The following is an 18,652-nucleotide window of genomic DNA, read 5'->3' as shown; positions in this document are numbered from 1 at the left end:
TACTACCCAAAGGCTGTTTAGAGCAAAGGCGCACGAAGATTTTGTGTGACGGCTGGCTTAACCGCAGATGAACGAATGGCGGCTCACTTGACCGCAGTACTTTACTGATGAGTTCAAGTGGAAATCATAATTTTGATTTTATCAATTTCATCCAATTACACTAAACATACTTAATCGAATGTTTTCAAAGTATGCTTCGCAAAGCAAGATGATAACTGACCAGAGATGACAGACATTTAATCTCTATCAAGATTTCGAACTCTCCGTCCGTCCATTTATCCATGTAGCTCCCCGTCTGTCTATCTGTCTTTCTGTCTGTCTGTAAGCAACACACATTAAATAAGATAAATACAAATTCCATCCTTTACATTGGTCTTCGTTCGTCTTCATCTAGCCATCCATGCCAGGGGGTGCCATGTCGTAATTCCGACGCCTCATTGTTCCGACGTCTCAATGGTCCGAAATATTTCCCATTAGATCGACATGCCACTATGCCGACGGTTCAATGTTCCGAAAACGGAACCCATTGGTCCGAAGGTCCGTTTGTCCGACTTTTCAAAAAGGAGGCGCATTAGGCCGACGGTTCAATATGCCAAGGCGCAATTGCTTTTACTGTAAAGAAGTCAAACGGTGAGTGAAAAACAAATAAAAATGTTATCTTTAGTAGCTGTGTGTGGGCCTATATGTGTTTACAGTGGGCTTTTAGCCTAAATAATTTCGCTGGTATTGATTAAGTCAAACTTATACCTCATACCGTGTGTGTGTGTGTGTGTGTGTGTGTGTGTGTGTGTGTGTGTGCGCGCCAGAAACATCGTGGTATGTAAGGACCTCCCCCCCCCTATAGATAGGCCTACACCCCGCCAGACAGAAAGAACAAAGTTTTCACTTCGCGTCGTCAGGAGTTTTCATCAATCGGCCTGCGTTCTGAAACTGGTCAGTTTAACTATTCGTTTCTCGAAAATGCGAAATGATGTGATAACATATATATTTTTTCATACCAAACACTGGAATTGCAGCGTGCTTTACAGTTTCTTTGCATTTTCTCAATCTTTCTTCGTCTGTTCTCTTGAAAATGAATGCAAGGCATTTAAAGTCTCTTTCTTGAGTAAAGTCAAGTAGACGCTGTCATGCGTGTTGCATCTGCAGTAGGTGTTTAACCCGGTGGATGCTCTCCGTCTCCGGTTAGGTTTCAACAGCCGAGGAGTCTATATGGGTTAGGCAATGCTGTGAAAAAACGATTATAAACGGGCGATGGTTAAGGTTAAAGTATCTAGTCAGATTAGTCTATGTCCAGAAAAAACAAGGCTCGTGAAAACCAAATTACCTGGATTACTGTGGAATCTTGTTTTGCAGATTTTCTTTATTATTATTGTTTTAGCATCAAAGCGAATCCAATGGGGTAACAAAACGATCACCGTCTATCGTATAGTCCATATTTTTCTTTTCTTTTTCGTCTATACCTCAAACACGCACAGAGACGCAGGACTCATGGAGGAGAAAAAGAGCGAAGAACGCGATGGGGATTGTGTTCCCACGGGGGAGAGCCCTGAAAACGGCGTTGAGTCGAGGGACAAGTGGGCCAACAAGAGTGAGTTCCTCCTCTCCATGGCCGGCGAGATCATCGGGCTGGGGAATGTGTGGCGCTTCCCTTATCTGTGCTACAAGAACGGAGGAGGTGAGATACTGTGGCCGTTACCGATGGATACTGTGGCCGTTATGGATGGAGCTATGATTCGCGTGTGTGTAACCACCAGACACCTTGACAAGCACTGCAACCACAAAAGCAAAAAATAAGCATGGAAGAGGGAGCCCAGGAATGTTATACACTTCAAAGTTTTGGTGGCAATTTCCATTTGTGTTAAATATATAGATTTTTTTTTTATTGACATTAGCAAAGTCTTTCAAAGTAGGCTAGCTCAATCCTTCATTCTATACAATAAAACAATTAATTAAGAACCTGAATACAGCTTATAGGCCTTAATGAAATAGAATGAATAAATAATAAGACATGTATTTTTTCATTGAGTATCAATATTTTATTGCTTTAATTGACTTTAACAACCACAAATTGGTTGTTTTTATTAATATCATATCATCTCTTTGCTTTCTTGTTGTGTCTTCGGGGGCAGGTGTGTTCTTCATCCCCTACTTCGTATTCCTCTTCTTCTGTGGTATCCCCTTGTTCTTCCTGGAGACCGCCATGGGCCAGTACACCAGCGAGGGCGGCGTGACGGCCTGGAGGAAGATGTGCCCCATGTTTCAGGGTAAGACCTCCACCCAGACAGGCCATGGTCAACAACAGCAAGCAACAATCAACAGCTTAGCTTCAATCGATGACAAGTAAAAAAAAAAAAAAGATAAAAGTGAGAAAGAAATATGAATCCGTACAGAACAAGTACAAATAAGATAGCACTAAGGGTAATACAAATGATAATAATATTAAATACAATTTCTATTATAATCATTTATTGAATCCCTGGCCCTTTTCAAGGCACTTAAAGAGCTCTACGTTAATATGTGTGAGTGTGTGTGCTTGTTCCCACAAGTGTGTTTGTGTGTGTGCTTGTGGGAGGATGACGTCACACAGGATCCACTACCTCTTCCTCTCCTTGTGAATGCCCCCCCGCCCTGGGTGATGAACGGCAGCACCACCGAATGCGAAAGGTGCAGCAGCAGAGGCGCTGCATCCCATTAGGCATACCAGGCAACTGCCTGGGCCCCCGCAATTGTTTGGGGCCCCGGGCCACTACTAGGGGGGCCCCCTAGAGCCAAAAAAAGCCAAAAAAAAAATCGCTCCATACCCTGTAAATTGTATGAATCATTCTAATCATAATCATTTTTACAATTCATATAGGCCGATTATAATTATGCACGTGTTGAGCCATCAATCGCAGTGTGTCCAGTGGGGACTGGCCTTCACCCTCAGAGGGAAGAGCATACGGGAGCAAATCGGGAGAGAGAGAGACGAAGGCACATGACAACAGAGCAGGGTTCCGTGGTCGCTAGGCTATGGAATGGGGTTTGTTTTGGACATTCATGGATGCTTGGAATAACCAGCCGTCGTCCGCATGGTCATGCTGCAGTCCATATCGCCCCGCTCCGCGGTGGATTTACAACGACAGCTGGGCTAAGGGTCACACAACGTCTCTTTGTTCCTCTGTTCCGTGGTTGAGTTGAGTGAGCAGCCTATATCTGGGATTAGATTGGGAGTGTTGACGTTCCGGGCCGGAGGACCCCCGTCTATGTGGGGGTGCAGTGAAGCTGAGGCAGACTGAGTGAAAGCCTCGGGGGTTCTGTGCAGGGATTGGCTACGCCTCCCAGGTGATCGTGCTGTACCTGAACGTCTACTACATCGTGGTGCTGGCCTGGGCCATCTTCTACCTGTTCAACTCCTTCTGGCCCACGCTGCCGTGGTCCACCTGTGAGAACGCTTGGAACACAGGTAACACACACACACCGACACACCGACACACACACACACACACACACACACACACACACACACACACACACACACACACCGTAGCCACACACACACACCGTAGCCACACACACACACCGTAGCCACACACACACACACACACACACACACACACCGTAGCCACACACACACACACACACACACACACACACCGTAGCCACACACAGAAGCACACACACACACACACACACACAGAAGCATACACACACACACACACACACACAGAAGCATACACACACACCCTAGACAAACACACACACACACACACACCGTAGACAAATACACACACACACCGTAGACAAACACACACACTCACACACCGTAGACAAATACACACACACACCGTAGACAAACACACACACACACACACCGTAGACAAATACACACACACACCGTAGACAAACGCACACATAAGGACCCACGCACACACACACACAAACACACACACCGTAGCCACACACAGAAGCACACACACACACACACACACACAGAAGCATACACACACACAAACCCCCCCTACACGCACACGCACACGCACACACACACACACACACCCACACCCACACACACACAAAGAAGCACACACCCACACACACACACACACACAAAGAAGCACACGCACACACACACACACACACACACACACACACACACACACACACACACACACACACACACAAAGAAGCACACACACACACACACACACTGTGGGTGACTACACACTGCTGTCTGTCTCCCAGTGGACATGGTGTGTGGACTCCGTAGCTGCACCATGCTGTGTGTTTGTGTTATGTCGTGCGCTAGGGTCCAGGCCCCGTGGAGCGTGATGTGTTAGCCTCAGTGAGGTTGTGTGATTGTGTGCATTAGGGGCCAACCCTGTTTCTCCCTTGGGGGATCAACGCAGTGCAACGTGTTGGATCATGTTTGCACTCATGCACGCACCTGTGTTTGACTCCCGGTCCCCTTCTCCGCCTCGTCTTTCTGTCTTTCTGTCTTCCTGTCTTTCTTCTTCTTCTCTCTCTCTGCGTACTTCCCTTTCAGTACTCTGCTACGACCACCGGAGCGATGAGGACCTCCGGAGCGATGAGGACCCCAGCTGGGGGTGGCCCAACGGCTCAATGCAAGACTACGATGAGGACTCCACAAGGTTTATGTGAGTCCCACACACACAACCCATAATACCACCATTCTGTCAGGGAGAAATCAATGGGATCGTGGGAACACCTTCTTAATGCAGCCTCTACAATACAATCATGAAATTACAGTGTGAGGTCAAGTCACTCACACTGGATTTATTGCTGGAAGCAATTTGTTTACCGCTATTGAAAATGTCTGTCAACTTTTATCAGGATGTAATACATTTCAGGAGCTTACCGCGGCCGCGTGCGTGATACAAAGTGCATAATGTACCCAAGTTATGCGTTTGAAATGATTATTTTTTCAATAAATTTGTTTTGTTTATTGAACGCATTTCATGAAACAAGCTAACGATCCAGAAACTCTCCCCAAAAATTATGAGTCACACTATCGAGTCTTGTGGTTTTCATCAAACTGAGCATGACCCCTAAGCTAAACAAAACATCATCACTGGGTTTTATTGAGCCTGCCCTGAAATCACGGATGTGGCAGCAGAGAGCAGAAGTCTTTGTTCACCAGCTACCCCGCTGCAGTCTACTGAGGAATGCTTTTAGTTCCTTTAGGCATGTTTTAAACAGGCTCATCAGTTTCTGTAATATAAGGGAAAACGGTCATGCCTTGTACTTGTGCCTGAGCTGCCCGAATAGAAAACAAATATGATTAAAGTCCATGAAGGCCCACTGATTTGTCGTTTGAGATGTGGCTCCAGCTGATTGTTGTCAAAGCGGGCAGGACTACCAAGCTCCAAAAGAAAGACAGCTTGTGGAGAAATTGTGACCTGCAACATCAACTCTGTTACTTTTCCTAATCGGACCAATGGAGTAGGCAAATTGCAGACCGAATACATTAACGTTACTAATGGTACTCTGTAACTCTCTCTCTTTTTTGAGGAAATGTTGATGAGGCAGGCCACAATGTCTTCACGGAGAAGACTCTTATTTAGGAAACAGCCGAGCCCAATGATTCGCCTTTAAGGGAAACTGATTTAAATAGTAAAGATGTGTTTTGACGGTTTGACCTCAGATTTGACCTCAGATTTGACTTTGCTCTTCTTCGTCTTTTTTTTAACGGCCTCCACCCTTTTTCTCTTCTTCTAACTCCTCTCCAGCAATGCCACAGTTTCATTTCCACTGAAAAGGACTCCTGAGGAGGAGTTTTGGATGTAAGACACACACGCACACGCGCAGGCACAGGAACACATAGGCACCCACGCGCACACACACATATTGTATTACTATTATCCAACAGTCATTCAATAAAGCCATTCATCTCAAAGCAGACTTATATACACCAATACACTAAATGATCCATTTCTATACAACAATCAACAACTGCGGCATTAAGGCCAAAGGACAAACACAAAGGCCGAACCCAACCCATCTGTCTGGAGTGCCGGTCTCAACTTGTCCAGTTTGATCCAGTGATTTCTTTATCCACTGATCCTACTCATGCGTCACAGATGTCGTCCCTAAGTCTGAGTCTTCACATGAAAATGTGTACAAACGTGTTTATATGTGAGATGCTTCAGTGTCCCTCATGCGGCATATAACTGCTATCTGGACAACATATGGTTTCCCACAGGGTTTTTAAGTTATGCAACCGTTTAAATGGTTTAATTGTGCGATTATTGAAGGCTTAGTAAACCCCTGTTTTAGCTGGCAAATTCTACCTATGAGTTACAGTTTTCAGCATCTAACCAAGTGTGAGGATCAGGTCCCATTCAGTGGAGCTCTTGGAAGACTCTTTAACCTGACGCCTTCTCGTGCTTTGCAGAGGATTTCTCCAGTTTTACAACTTGTCATAAATAACACAGACATGTTCCCCAACACTTTGTGAGACTCAAACAGTATTTTGGTTTATATTAACTCTTTAAGCCTTTCCCATGAGGGTTGGACTGCAGAACATCTTATCAGTAGCTGTCGGATGTGGTTTGTCTTAAATAATAATAATAATTTCATAACAGTTAACAGCTACATCTGTGTATCCCTGTATGAGCTTGTGCCGATGTGTCCTTACCTTAACCTGTGTTACTGGGTGCCGGTAGGTTCCGTGTCAGCGGGGCAGCGGGGTGGTCCGGACTCCACTGGGAGATGGTGGGGTGTCTCCTGCTGGCCTGGGTGCTCTGCTACCTGTGTGTCTTCAAGGGGATCCGATCCACCGGGAAGGTGGGGGCGCCGTCATACCTCTAGCCCGCTGTGTCCTCCAGAGTATTTAATCAGCCACACTGGGTGCAGATCCAATCCCTGAAAGGGGAAGGCGACATGCTGCTGTGTTGTTGTGTCGTTGGCCTCAGAACATGGTTGCCTCAAACATATTTTGGCCAAATTGTGAAATCTAACTCTACTCTCCTGGCCCTGCTGATTCACGGTGACTGATTGGCTATATCCTGAGCCAATCAGAGGGCTTTTGGATTCAATAATCACTATCTGCCAAGCTCATCTATTTGATTTAGGCATTTTTGAAGCTAAATACAAGATGAGCCTTAAAGTATGTCTGAGGGAATATTTTGCCTCCATGGTCTGATAGACAATAGTTTGCCTAGATTATCATTAGCTTGAAATGTGAAAAGTTTAAACCCCTTAAGGATAAGTGGTTTAGCTAGATCTATGTACGGTTGATGACAGGAAATTGAACCGACAATCTTATGGTTGAGCTTGGGGCGAGGTTCTCGCTACTTTCCCAGATTCCGTCCTTCCTGCCAATCACAATGACATTTAACTGTGTGTGTGGAAGTGAGTTTAGTCTATGCACGCTAGTTGAGCAGGTATTCCTGCTTTCTTGTCCAACGTAGTTGTGCAACGACAGTTAACTGTAATTATCTTCAAACAAAGGGAAATTGTGTGCAAAGCAAACATGTAGAAACATGTAATCGTTTTATTTTTTACATTCATCAACGTTTTAAATTGATCAAGACATTTTTCGGACTTTCATATGTTTATCTGTGTGTGTGTGTGTGTGCGTGTGTTTGTTTGTGTATTTGTATATGTTTGTTTGTATATGTGTGTGTGTGTGTTTGTGTGGGTGGGTGTTTTTGTGAGAATGTGTGTATGTGCGTGCTTTTGTGTATGTGTGTGCGTGCATGTGTGTGTGTGCTTCTGTGAGTGTGTGTACTATGTGTATTCATATGTGTGTATGTGTGTGTGTGTGTGTGTGTGCGCTTCTGTGTGTGTGTGTGTGCTTCTGTGTGTGTGTGTGTGCGTGTGTGCCCCAACGCGGTGCTCCAAGGTGGTCTACTTCACCGCCACCTTCCCCTACCTGATGCTGATCCTCCTCTTCCTCCGCGGGGTCACCCTACCGGGCGCCATGATGGGCATCACGTACTACCTGTATCCAGACCTCTCCAGGATCACCGACCCCACGGTACGACCGCTCTACCCAACGCCACGGGTCGACACGCCGGCATCATGTGACACTCACAGACGCACACGCACGCACGCACACACACACACACCCGTGGGCTTCCTCTGGGTGCTGATCTCATCCTCCCTGGTAACCAATGGTTACCGGGCGCCACTCCTTGTGAGGCAGGCAGCACACCGGTCCAGGCTCAGAGCTTAGGATGGGTTCAGTGCAGAGGATGGAGTCCCCATGACGATTGTTCCCTGTCTCTCATGTCTTGCTCTCATGCCCTTAAACATCCGTTACCAATGTCCTTCTTCAGATCACTTCTTTGTAGTGGTTCTGTCTGAGATGAATTAGGACTGTCGCACCTGCCATGAATGTCGACCGAAGCAGTACAGCACCTTGGTCTCTGATTCTCTGGGCCGAGGGAGTTGTGGATGGGTTGCTGTTATTCTGAACACTATTTGTTCACTTACTGCTGATTGCTTTCTGCCGCTGTCCCCTTATTGTGACATTGACAGTATCCTAAAAGGCTCTTGGACATCACAAAAGATGAAACACAGTGTTGGGGCCCGAAAAAAAACGTGGATTTAACCCGTTTTCACTCTTTGCATTCTTATTTTAGTAACAGTGCCAAAATGGCATAGATAAATATGTTGAGAATCCAATAAGACGTATACATAAACAAATAATGTATGTGGTCATCCTCATTTCAGTGAGATTTGATCTTCTGTTCTAGTAATTTGATCATCCTGCTTTCTATATCTAGGAAAAGGGGAAATGCACTGTTAGTCAAACGGCTGGAATATGGCCTTGAGTTACGTAAGTGTGTTATTACAAAGAGATAAGCTCATCTTCAATATCCCTTTCCTCCAGAAAGTGAGGTTCTAGCAATGAAAACCGACTGCCCAACCGTATCAGAGGAACTAGAAAAACACTGCAACAGCATGTGATAGTCAACTAGTTTTACAAAAATGGGACATTGACACTAAAATATGTTTATAGGTTGTATTAGCGGGTTCAATGCCACAGCTTAATCATATGTGTACTTAGAAGGCATTATACTGTCTACTGTCACAAACGGAAGAGCTGTCTCACTGCTGTGATACCAGATGCGTCAGAGGCATTTTGGGAGAAGAGCCATTTAAGTCATACAACATGTGCACAACAGAAAGGACATTCTCCCCTCCCCCACTCCCCTCTCTTCATACAGTTCTCAGTTCACAGCTTCAGGGGTCAAACTTGAAAACAAAGGGTTCATTTCACGGATCCGAACTGCCAGCGGTTTGTAGACTAAATCGTGTCTATGAATTGTGTCCAAGTTTCTAATCTATACATTTCAGGAATGTGTCAAGACGTCTGAGAAAGGGCAACGGCAATTACACTGCGGTCGTTATCTGAGCGTCTGTTTTTCTGTTCTGTTGTGTGTGTGTGTATCTGTGGGTGTTTGTATGGCTGCATGCAAGTGTGTCTGTGTGTGTGTTTGTGTGCGTGTGCACGCGCATGCACATGTGTATGAGTGTGTGTGTTTGTGGTTTGAACACAACTCATACAAAAAAGAGCATGCATGTATGTGTGTGTGCACAGGCATGCACGCGTATGGGAGTGTGTGTGTGTGTGTTTCCGTGCGCATATTTGACTTTGATTTCCCATTGCCTTGAGAAGGAAGCTGCGTTGCGTGCAGGGGGGGGGGGGGGGGGGGGGGCTGGGGCTGTAGAGAGAGCAGAGGGGCTCCAGCGCTCGTCCGGTGCACGGTGGGGTGTTGTGCACAAAGCAGCGCCGTCTCTAATGACAGCCAGATGTGGAGACACAGGGCAAGCAGACTGAAACACTGCAGCTGTAAACTTCAACATCACACTCACACGCACACACAAAGTCCCGGTCTCACAGTATACATCCTCTCTGTGGTGCACATGCACATGGATGAACACACACATGCATTTGAACCAAACAGACTTATCCAAATGAATACATGCATATGAACTCAAAACCACATACACACATACACATGAACACACAGTCAAACACAAACACACAACCACAAACTTACGAGCACATGAAGAGCAGCAGCTCTACTCCGACGATGTAGTTATTAATGTACGCGTTACAAACATATTTTAACGGCTTTACAACCGACCTGGTGTTTGGATTCCAGCTGTTTGAGATTGTTTCAACTGCTCAGTTTCTGAAAGTATCAAAGGCGCCCCATCCTCTCTGTGAGAGCTCTCTCTGTGTCTGATGTTGGGGTTTCATTCATGATTTCATTTTTTTTAATTTCATTGATTCATTTTTTTCATTTTTTTTTTATTTCCTTTTCTTTCTTAATTTCTTTCTTCCTTCCCTCTCTCTCTCTCCCGCCCTCTCTCTCCCGCCCTCTTTCTCTCGCCCTCTTTCTCTCTCTCTCTCTCTCTCTCTCTCTCTCTCTCTCTCTCTCTGTCTCTGTCTCTCTCTCTCTCGCCCCCCCCTCTCTCTCTCTCTCTCTCTCGCCCCCCCCCTCTCTCTCTCTCTCGCCCCCCCCCCTCTCTCTCTCTCTCTCGCCCCCCCCCCCCCTCTCTCTCTCTCCAGGTGTGGCGTGATGCAGGGACCCAGGTGTTCTTCTCCTACGCTGTCTGTCAGGGCGTCCTCACTGCGCTGGGCAGCTACAACAAGTACAACAACGACTGCTACCGGTCAGTGGACACACACGGGCACGAACGCACACGCACACAGACACACACACGCGCATGAATTCACTTCTGTTATCAAACACGTGAAAGCTCACGCACGCACATGCACACACATACGCACACACTGAACCTTGGTTTGACCCGCTGCCTCTTCGCAGGGACACCTACGCCCTCTGCTGTCTGAACAGCGCCACCAGCATCTTCGCGGGCTTCGCGGTGTTCTCCATCATGGGCTTCATGGCCCAGTCGCTAGGGGTGGACATGGCCGACATCATGTCCGGCGGTGAGATGGTCACTGCTCTGTTCACAGGACGCTTCAAGTCCTCTCATCTCCTAAAGGGGACACATTATACCACCAGGTGTGAGTGTGGTAAGCCGTTACACAAGGCTAGTGTGTGTGTCCACCTAGATGTGGGACGGATAGATGCGCAACGTTTGCCACAGTCCACTGGGTAGACTTGTAGACTGATCTATGTAGCACACATATAGGGGAACACGCCCACTTGTCAAAGTGGGCACATTTTCAAAACGGCTTGTAACGGCTAATCACACCTACACCTGGTGGTATAATATGTCCCTTTTAACACCTCCATGGTGTCGGCGCCTGCAGAAGGACTTAATCCTGATAAAAATAATATCCACCCCTCTGTTCAGCAATTCATACGTTAGGTATGATGTACATTTAATCGCCCCAAAGCCCGGCAATGTGCTATGGTGTCCACCAGATGGCGTATCGTGCTAAGACATTTGCCGTTTTCCAATATCCATACTATCCGTACTTACTAGTCTAGTACGTAGGGCGTTCAGATTCAGATCGGCTGAAAATAAGTGTATTGAAAGGACCCGGATGGTGTACTCAAAAACGGTCAAATCGGTCAAATCGCGAAGTGTGTGGCGATGTACACTTTTAGTACTCAACGGCAGCCATCTTAGTTACGTAGCGGAAGAGGGATGAGCCAGGCCGAGGCAAAGTCGGCGCATTTTCCAAATAGCCTGCATTAATAGTCATTTCGTAGTTTTTATAGTTTTCATAGCTTTTTATAGCTGCTAGGCGTAAAGAGTTCACCGTTCAAAGCGGGATGTTTATTGCGGGGGAGGAGCCGCGGCGGCAGTCTTTATCGTTATTTCCGGTCAGTGCACCACGGAGTATTCGATTTGGAACAACACTGACATCTGAAAATTAGCGCACTTAGTGAGTGCGGATAGTGTACTTCGTTTAAGTGTACTCATGGAAGTATGGATATCGGATGAAACGTTTAGTTTCGGTCACTTGGGAAGCAGTTTGTTCCTATTTTTGACGGTTTGACGTCATGAGTGACCGGAGGAGCTATGAGCTCATGTGACCTCTCCAACCCCAGGGCCCGGCCTGGTCTTCATCGCCTACCCCAAGGCCCTGTCCATGCTGCCCGGGTCCAACCTCTGGGCGGTGCTCTTCTTCCTCATGATCCTCTTCCTCGGCCTTGACAGTCAGGTAATTATGATGATGAAGATGGTGATGAGGATGATATTAATAGAAATGGTGATATGAATATGTATCAGAATATTCAGATTACTATGAATATTAATGAGCTAATGATAAGAAAACCTGGTCGGCTTATATTATTAACGTATGTTTGTGAGCCTCTTCATCTTCAGCCACGCCCCCTGTCTAACAAAACCACTGCTAGCTCAACAAAACACAATTCCAATCCCCGAAAAAAGAATAAGCAAGTTATGCATTTCGTAACTGAAAATGCCAATGCACAGCAATAGCAATACATGAGTCTACACGAGCTATATATCAATTAAAAGCTGAGAACAAACTGATTCCAGCATTCTAAAAACATTGCTGTTCATCAAACTTGAATTTGATCGCTTAAAACCACTTTAGACGGCCCATTTTGAAACCACACACGCGGTGTTTACGCTCAATCACTTCTCCGCCATCACCACACCTAAATGGTTTGTGGGTGTGCAAATGTATTTGAAAGAAAGCTGAAACCATTCATATTCTTCGCTTCCATCCATGCTTTGCAGCCATTACGTGTGTGTGTGTGTGTGTGTGTGTGTGTGTGTGTGTGTGTGTGTGTGTGTGTGTGTGTGTGTGTGTGTGTGTGTGTGTGTGTGTGTGTGTGTGTGTGTGTGTGTGTGTGGTTCTCTCCCGGGCCTCCAGTTTGTGTGTGTTGAGAGCCTGGCCACGGCCATCACGGACCTGTTCCCGGGGCAGCTGAGGAGGAAGGGCCGGCGGGAGCTTCTGGTCCTGGGCATCGCCGTGGTCTGCTTCCTGCTGGGCCTCCCGTTCCTCACAGAGGTGGGCCTCCACCCGCCTCACACACACACCGTCTCCTGGGCGGTCGTCAGAGCTGCACTGCGGACCTCTCCCCGTTAGCAGCTCTGAGAGGCTTGAGTAGTAGCTACAGTGATAGAAATATCATATTCAGACGGCGGTTAGTCGTCTAAGTACCTCCCTGAATGGATTGACTCGTGTTTGAGCATGTTTTGTTCTTAAGAAACGCTGTAGTTCCAGGAAAATACTACAGGTTTATGCAGACGCTTTAATACAAAGCCACTTGCAGTGAACTCAATTCATGTCATTAAGGAGCAAGGCAGGGTTTAGAAACGTCTGTCACATACATACATGCTGGTCGTGGAGCCACTCCCCTTCGGCTGGCAGTCAAACACCCCGAGACACAGGACGCCAGCCGGGGTCCACCACCAGAGGGCAGTGTAACAATAGGAACTACAACACACAAAGATATAGTGGATCGTTGTTTGTTGTTGTTTGATAAAACATATTTCCCTAGGAAATACAGACGTGAGTGCGAGCAAAGAACACCAATCAATAGTCAGGAGACGACCACACGCGGTTCGTACCTTATTTTTCTACCCATTTCTTAACGTTGTGTTTGTGTCTCCAGGGGGGGTTGCTCCTGTTTCAGATCGTGGACACGTACGGCCCCAGCGGAGTCAGCCTGCTCTTCATCGCCTCCTTCCAGTGTGCAGTCATCGGCTGGGTCTACGGTGGGCAGTCACACGTTCAGACACCCATACACTGGGCCCGCCGCGTACGTAGGCGTAGCGTGTTGAAGGTTGGGCCCGTAGGCGTAGCGTGTTAAAAGGTGCTGGATGTACGATTAAAGAGCTACGATCTGAGTTTAACTGGTTGAAAAAACGGCGCAGCAATCCGTTTATCAGTGAGTGAAGTGCCCTGTGAGGTTATCTGTTCTACAGTGCCTACCTCGGTGTGAGGAAGGTGTGGGACGGAGAAACGATGAGAGAAGCTGGGCGGAAGTGGAGGAGGGAGTGGAGTGTTCTTTGATAAAAGGGGACATGTTATACCACCAGGTGTGAGTGTGGTAAGCCGGTACAAGCCGTTTTGAAAATCTGTGGGTGTGTCCACCTAGATGTATGCTGGATAGATGAGCAACGTTTGCTTCAGGCCACTGGGTAGGCTGGTAGACTGATCTGTCCAACACACATCTAGGTGGACACGCCCCTTAGTGATGTCCGATTTTCAAAATGGCTTATAAGGGCCAATCACACTCACACCTGGTGGTATAATATGTCACCTTTAAAAAATGGGCGCTTTCCTAAATCCAAATTCCTTGACATGCAGCAACTATTTTCTCTTTACAGTAACGCAAATAGTTACTTTCCCTGGTAACTAGTTACTTTTATTATAGTAGAGTAATTCAGTTACTTTTCGGAACAAGTAGTGAGTAACTATAATTAATTACTTTTTTAAAGTAACGTTCCCAACAGTCAGTGAGATGAGGATCATTTCAGAGGAGGCTGGGCGGAGGATGTCCCTCTATTAAACATTGAAATGCTTCTTCTTGGCAAAGCCAGGGCTATCTTCATTTCCTTGTCATCTGAAGTTGATGGTCTTGTATATCTTCATACCCCTCGTCATGGCTGGGCCCCCCCCCCCCCCTCTCCTTCACCCCCCGCCAAGCGCAGCTCTTTAGAATGCTAATAACTTACCCCCACCGTCTCCAAAAAGGAGATATTGGGGCATTTGTTCTGCCTCTCTGCCTCAGCAGGATAATCCTGGGAGGACATTGTGCTGCTGTATGCAAATATGCTTTGCTTAGGTCTCCACATTTTGGAGAAATTGGGACAGTGCGGCAGCGTACTTTTATACGGAACAAAGTTTAATTTGTGACTCAGGTGCTTTCTGGGAACAAACCATGTTCTGTACTTTGTTAAGTCGACGTGTGGACGTTCAACAAGTCGTAGTCCTACATTGACTTTCTTTTGCGTCACATTTTTCGTCTCTCATTATAACTTTTAGTGTCGGTTTTCTTTTGGCCGTGCCCACCAATAGGTTTTAATCCTAAAGTTTCACCCATTTGTTTTGTCCTAATCGCTCTCTCGCTCTCGCTCTCTTGTTCTCTCGCTCTCTCTCTCTGTGTCATTATATTTCTCTTGTTCTCGCTCTCTCCCACAACTCATTACTCAGATTCTCTTCGCCCATTTGTAACATTCAATTTAACCTAAACTGACTTATAAAACTATTTGGGTTGTAAATATTTGGTTTGAGCTTGTTGATTAATAGCACACACTCTCAATCACTCACAACTGATTTATGTGGTTCATTTCAAAACACACCAGTCCAGAACGTTCTGAAGGAAGCAGTGTTGATGAACCGCTTTGCCCAGCATGTAACAGATGTTTGCAGCTGTTGAAATCCATGTTGGATATCAATAGCTGCAGGTGTGTGAGGAACCCACAAAGCAAAGAGTGCAGTCAGTTGTACACACTTGTGCAACACTTGATTAAACATTTCAAAAGCTTTAAATTGAAGGTTAATTATGGCAATAAAATACAATGATTAATTGATTCAAAGTGCAATCTTATTTATATGGATCTAAATAATAATAATATCCCTTATAATCATGATAATGATATTGAATATAATAATTATTAATTGACAGGCCAAACTTGCGACCATTAGCTGTAGTAGACCAGGAGCCATGCTAGCCCCTGCTAACCCTGACGTTATAAAAGGCATTTCAACTCAACCTTCAAGTCCCCAATGGCCTGTACTTCACTTCACAGTAGCGGAGACAACAATTCATCATCACAACCTCTCTCACACATAAGGCTGTTCCTCCTCCTCCCTCCTCCACCACTATCGATCTCTCGTTCCACCCTGACTTCTCCATTACAGCTTTGATTCACCCCACTACTTTGATATTTTTCCCGCTGAATTCCCAGGTGCGGACCGTTTCATGGACAACATCGAGGATATGATTGGCTACCGGCCGTTCCCCGTACTCAAGTACTGCTGGATGTTTGTCACACCCCTCATCTGCATGGTGAGGGTCACCGGGACCAAAGTCTTCCTCGTTTCTGCGTCCTTCTCCTCCTTCCTCTACTTCTTTCTGTCGTACCTGTCCTCCTTGTGGGGCTGATCCATGACGGGCCGTGGAGAGTGTGTTGACGACAGCAGGTTGGGGTCAATTTGCCAAGTAATTATAAGCATGAGGCAACACATGCTGCATTTAAGAAAGAGTCATCAAAGTGTACACTCACACGCTCACACACATGCGCCCGCACGCGCACAGACGCACGCACACGCACACACACACACACAGAGTAGCCCAGGGTCAGTTTAACACTGAATTGGCGTTGATGCATGAAATCAGCCTTCCTGTATTGATGGCACCCTCGCTGTGGGTTCTGCTGAATGCTCGTCTTTTTGAACAGGCATCACCTTCCACCACGGTGCCTGAATATTGACTCCTAATTATGGGAGTACTTGACTCTATGTAGCAGCCCCGGGCTGTCCTATTGCCAAGCGGTACTTTTATGAAGTTTGCTTGCTCTTGTACACTTCTTGTAGCTTTCTAGACGGACAGTAGGGACCGTACATCTCTCTTTGATCTGGTGTTGAGTATAATAAAGTGTAGTATAATAAAGTGGGACAGTACATCTCTCTTTGATCTGGTGTTGAGTATAATAAAGTGTAGTATAATAAAGTGGGACAGTACATCTCTCATTGGTCTGGTGTAGAGTACAAACCTCTCCTTCTCTGTAAGGACCACGTGGCTGTGTCGCGGTCTGACCGCTCTGCTGCCCCCTGCAGGTCACCATGGTGTTCGAGCTGGAGAGCGGGGCCTTCACGGTAGACCCTCAGTACACGATGGGCACCGCCATGTCGTTCATCGGCTCGCTGCTGGTCGCTCTCCCCCTCCTGTGCGTGGCCGTGTTCGTGGGCGTGGCCGCCGTGAAGGTGAGTCAGTGCCCGTCCCCCCCTCCCCCTGCTGAATGGGAGGGCTAATGACAGAACGCACGTGTGCGATCTGATTGGACGTTGATAATGAAGTGGATGATGATGATTATTATTATGATTTGTGCTCGGCTGACATTATAGTGTATGTTTGTGTCTTCGAGTGTGTTTGTTTTTGTGCGTGTGTGTGTGCGTGTGCGTGCGTGTGCGTGTGTGTGCGTGTGCATCATGTGCGTTATGTGCTCCCTCCCATTCCCTCCTTGGTCCCGCCCCTCAGGACCCTGATAGGCTGACCACGCCCTGCAGCTCTCTGCGGCAGGCCCGCCCCCAGCGGCCGCTGCTCTCTCTGTGTAAACGGGTCATCTTCAGGGCCCAGGCCGCGCCCCCCGCCGCCGCCGAGGACAAGATGGCGATGGACGGCCTCAGCGGAGTGTAGCCGTGACGGCGAGGCGCTGGAGAATAATGAAGGCTTGTACGGCGCTGTTCTGCGTGTTCTTGAATGCAGCCACTTCATGTTTACATCGTTTATCGTTTTTATCAAGTGTCTTTTCCCTTTTTCCCTTTGGCTTTGTAAGAGCCTTTTACTATTATAGATATGATACATTATATACTACATGTTATATAATCATTTTTGTAAAAACTGAACCAAAAAAATGTATAAACAGTATGTATGCAGTATGTTGTATATAAACTGAATATTAACAACATAACAAACCGTTTCTTTACGAGTAGTGAATATGTAGTGCAATTATATTCAGCGGGACAATATGTACCACATTCAACGTTTAAACGTCCCCGACTTCTCGATGAATGAATGAACACATCACACACACACTTCAAACAAGCCTCAACAGAAACATCTGGAAAGGAGTCAGAGTCCCTCTGATGGGCGGGGCCTATGTGAATGATGCCCCTGGGGGTGGGGGCGGGGCCTGTGTGAATGATGCCCTGGGGGGTGGGGGCGGGGCCTGTGTGAATGATGCCCTGGGGGGTGGGGGCGGGGCCTGTGTGAATGATGCCCTGGGGGGTGGGGGCGGGGCCTATGTGAATGATGTCCTGGGGGGTGGGGGCGGGGCCTATGTGAATGATGTCATGGGGGTGGGGGCGGGGCCTATGTGAATGATGTCGTGGGGGCGGGGCCTATGTGAATGATGTCGCGGGGGCGGGGCCGTACGGGATGGTCGGATGATCATCACTGGCATTCAATTAAAAAGGGAGGGGGAGGTGGAGGGAGGGGATGGAGGGGGAGGTGGAGGGGGAGGTGGAGGGAGGGGATGGAGGGGGAGGAGGGGGAGGTGGAGGGAGGGGATGGAGGTGGAGGGGGAGGAGGAGGGGGAGGTGGAGGGAGGGGATGGAGGGGGAGAGGGGAGATGGGGAGGAGGAGGTGGAGGGGTAGAGGGAGGCCCTCTCTTGGTGGTCTCCAAGGACCTCAGGAAGTGACCCCATAGGTCAGTAGAACTGAACCCCGAGGGCCAGAGAGCTGCCCCTGGTCCAATAACCCGTGTGTGATTGTGTGTGTGTGTGTTTGTGTGTGTCTGTGCGTGTGTTTGTTCAGAGACACCGTTCTCGGCCAATCAGAGGCCCCCGATCCAACATGTACGGTTGTAATGGACCAATGAGACGTTCTCCCCCCATGCCAACTCATTAGTGGCCGGTGGATTGTTAGCGGCTGTTGTTTTCCTTTATGTCATATTCCCATTTCCTTTATTGATGAGTTTGTTCCAGCGAGTGGCTTTGAATGGGCTGTGAATTCAGTGACCATATGCCATCGCTCTGATGCTACGAGTGGTTGTAAAGAAGGAACATCATTCG

The 18,652-nt window shown here is 47.2% G+C and overlaps 1 protein-coding gene across 1 annotated transcript; it reads left to right on the top strand.

The window, feature by feature from the left end:
* The first annotated feature begins 821 nt into the window (after positions 1-821).
* Positions 822-17,541, top strand: LOC115532545 (sodium- and chloride-dependent GABA transporter 2). The gene is made up of 16 exons (XM_030342392.1): positions 822-933; positions 1,476-1,675; positions 2,130-2,264; positions 3,302-3,442; positions 4,523-4,634; positions 5,727-5,780; positions 6,663-6,783; positions 7,844-7,978; positions 10,526-10,629; positions 10,785-10,909; positions 11,985-12,097; positions 12,779-12,916; positions 13,524-13,626; positions 15,826-15,926; positions 16,697-16,843; positions 17,118-17,541. Exons 2-16 carry the CDS (start codon positions 1,489-1,491, stop codon positions 17,274-17,276), a joined length of 1,875 nt encoding a protein of 624 aa, XP_030198252.1. The 5' UTR covers positions 822-933; positions 1,476-1,488; the 3' UTR covers positions 17,277-17,541.
* The last annotated feature ends 1,111 nt before the right edge of the window (positions 17,542-18,652 follow it).

The sequence above is a fragment of the Gadus morhua genome, chromosome 19, assembly GCF_902167405.1.
Source record: "Gadus morhua chromosome 19, gadMor3.0, whole genome shotgun sequence".
Lineage (NCBI taxonomy): Eukaryota > Metazoa > Chordata > Actinopteri > Gadiformes > Gadidae > Gadus > Gadus morhua.
Note: the sequence above shows the minus strand (reverse complement) of the source record. Positions and strands in the feature narration are given on the sequence as shown.